The 2,788-nt window shown below is 23.6% G+C and overlaps 1 protein-coding gene across 1 annotated transcript; it reads right to left on the bottom strand.

Moving 5' to 3' along the window:
• Positions 1–11: 11 nt before the first annotated feature.
• EIN_286920 (leucine rich repeat containing protein BspA family protein) lies at positions 12–723 on the bottom strand (the record flags this gene model as incomplete). Its single annotated transcript, XM_004256059.1, has 1 exon — positions 12–723. A coding segment is annotated over one exon (712 nt), but the record flags the coding sequence as incomplete, so codon positions are not given.
• Between the last annotated feature and the right edge of the window lie 2,065 nt (positions 724–2,788).

Here is a 2,788-nt window from a genome sequence, read left to right on the forward strand (position 1 = left end):
GCAAACAAAACAATGATTACCAATTGATGACACAGTTGATGGTATAGTAACACTACTGAGACTATCACATCCATAAAAACAATAATTATCAATTGATGTGACACTTGGTGGTATTGTAATACTTTTAAGACTGTTACAATAACTGAAACATTGATAACCAATTGATGTGACACTTGATGGTATAATCATACTGCTGAGACTACTACATCCACTGAAACACCAATCGCTAAATGATGTAACACCTAATGGTATCGTAATACTACTCAAATAGCTGCACCAATTAAAACACTTTTCACCAATTGATGTTACATTCAAAGGTATGATATTACCAAATTTCTCTCGATCATCTCGAGTGTAAGTCACATTTTTAAACTCGATGTTTCGACTTTTGTTTTGGTCAACAGTTTCAAAATTAACATTAAACCACACAATGATTTTATAAAACGCTTTCTTAAATACAGGTATATCTTCGATGTCTCCATTTGTCATCTTGTTGATCATAAATCTATTGCCAAAGGTATTATCTTCTTTATTCCATAAACAAAGTGTCTCAATGTTTGAGAAATATCCAAGTGTTTTGGAATTTAACGGAATTGGATTGAAGTGAAACTTTTCCATAGTACCACCAAACTTCTTGCATACCAACTCTACGTTAATAAAGTCTCTGATAGTGACAAAGTATTTTGAGACTATCATTACGTGATAACTGTCAATTTTAGACATTTTGATTTAACAGTTTTAGATGTTTGAATAATTTAAAATATATTTTAATGTTATTCAAATATTATTTTTTATAATCATAAAAAAATGAATATAAACTTTTCATAACTTTAATCAATAAAAGCTATGAAATGTTATTTTAAAATTTCTTTAATTTAGATAATAAAATTAAAATCAATTATAAATATACAAGTGTACAAAAAATAAAAAATCATTTTGAGAATCGTTATTTTTTATATAATATTTATCATCCAATATCAACATTAATTCAACATTACGAATGATATTGATAAATAAATATAATATACACAACAATAAAATAATAAAAAATGTATGCAAGACTATTCCACATTTTTTGGAATAATTGTAATTAAAACACATATAATGAGTCGATGATGGAAATTGAATAAATATATAATAAAAACCAAACCAAACATACCTATTTATTTGAAAATGAACGATTCATAAATGAATAATATAGATTTTTATTATAATGACACAGACATTAAAATATATTTGAAATAACACAAAGAAATATTTTTTAATTGTTATTTAATAATAATAATAAACAAAATAATATAATTAAGTCGAAAAAAACTAAAAGTTTAAGCACAAAAAGTGATCACACGAATGCACTAAAAACAAACAAAAATCGATAAAGTCTGTGTTTTATCATAATTATTGTGACTTGTACATTATTTTTTGACAATTGAGAACAATGATAACTTAAGCACTTTTTAAACGATATTAACATATAAAATATGAAATATTGATGAAAATTGTAATTTATTACAGTGAATTATTTAATAAATATTAAGTTTAATCACAAAGATATTATTTTAATTGATAACTCAAAACAATGTTATTATGGGCAATATCAATAGACTTTTTAACACTATAACAACTCTATCATAATGTTTTTGACGAAAGTTTTATTAAACAAATCACTGAAATAATGTTCATTTGTAAACAATTATAAATAAAATATACAATGAAAAATGATTATGTTATAAAAAAATAATGATTTAAATTTACTCAACTATACAAAATTTTCTATTTATCACAACTATTTCACGTATTTAGTCATTGATAAACTGTTGTTCACAAGTCTGTACCGCCTTATTTTTAGAACTCCATAAAGTTTTGTTTTTTATTTTTTATTTTTTCTAAAAAACAAAAAAACAAAAAATTGAAAGTACAGACTTAATTTTGAAAAAATACCAATATTGTTCAATTATTTTACACGACATCGGGAAATTGTCGGAATATTAGACAGCCTTTTTCAAAAATAACGATCCCGTTATTTGATTTGACACAACTCAATATCTCGCAACACAAACTCTACGTTGTAGGTCAAATCATACAACAATAAACACATTGGTAAATTGTGATGTTGTTGTTAATGTAATTTTGTAACTAAATAACATTTCGTTAATTTTTCATTTTGATTTAAAACAAAAATGTAATTTTATTCTTTAAACAAAAGAAAATGAAATACATCGTTTTAAAAACACTAAAACAAAAATAAAGATAATATTTCATAATACTGACTGTTGATTGATATTATTGTTGTGACAACACTATTAAGCACACCATCATTTGAACAATGTTTGTGCTCTTGCCTTTTTTGTCTTGACAAAAGAAAATGAAATAATGAGTTTAAACAAAAAAAAATTGAGCAAACTATTAATAATTTTGGGTTTTGATATTCTAGTCATTGTTGTGACAACACCATCAGTATATCGATATTACGCGATACTTTCTTGAGGGTTATTTATTTTATTTGTTATAAAGGAAAGCTTGACTTTGAAAATTTTTGGCATTAAATTTATCAGCTTTTTATAATAAAATGCACTTTTGGGATCAGTTACGTGTATTTCAGAAACAAAAATCCCTTTATTTTAAATTTTATATAAAATTTTTATCCGTTTAAAATTTATTCATATAAAAAATATAAAACAGACTTTTGAAAAACAGTTTATATCAATTTTATCTTTTTAAAATGATTTTCAATCGTATTATAATAATAAATGAATTATATCAACAAAATTGTCATTGAAAATGAAAA

The sequence above is a fragment of the Entamoeba invadens genome (genome assembly GCF_000330505.1).
Source record: "Entamoeba invadens IP1 unplaced genomic scaffold scaff_1105074725615, whole genome shotgun sequence".
Classification (NCBI taxonomy): Eukaryota; Evosea; order Mastigamoebida; family Endamoebidae; genus Entamoeba; species Entamoeba invadens.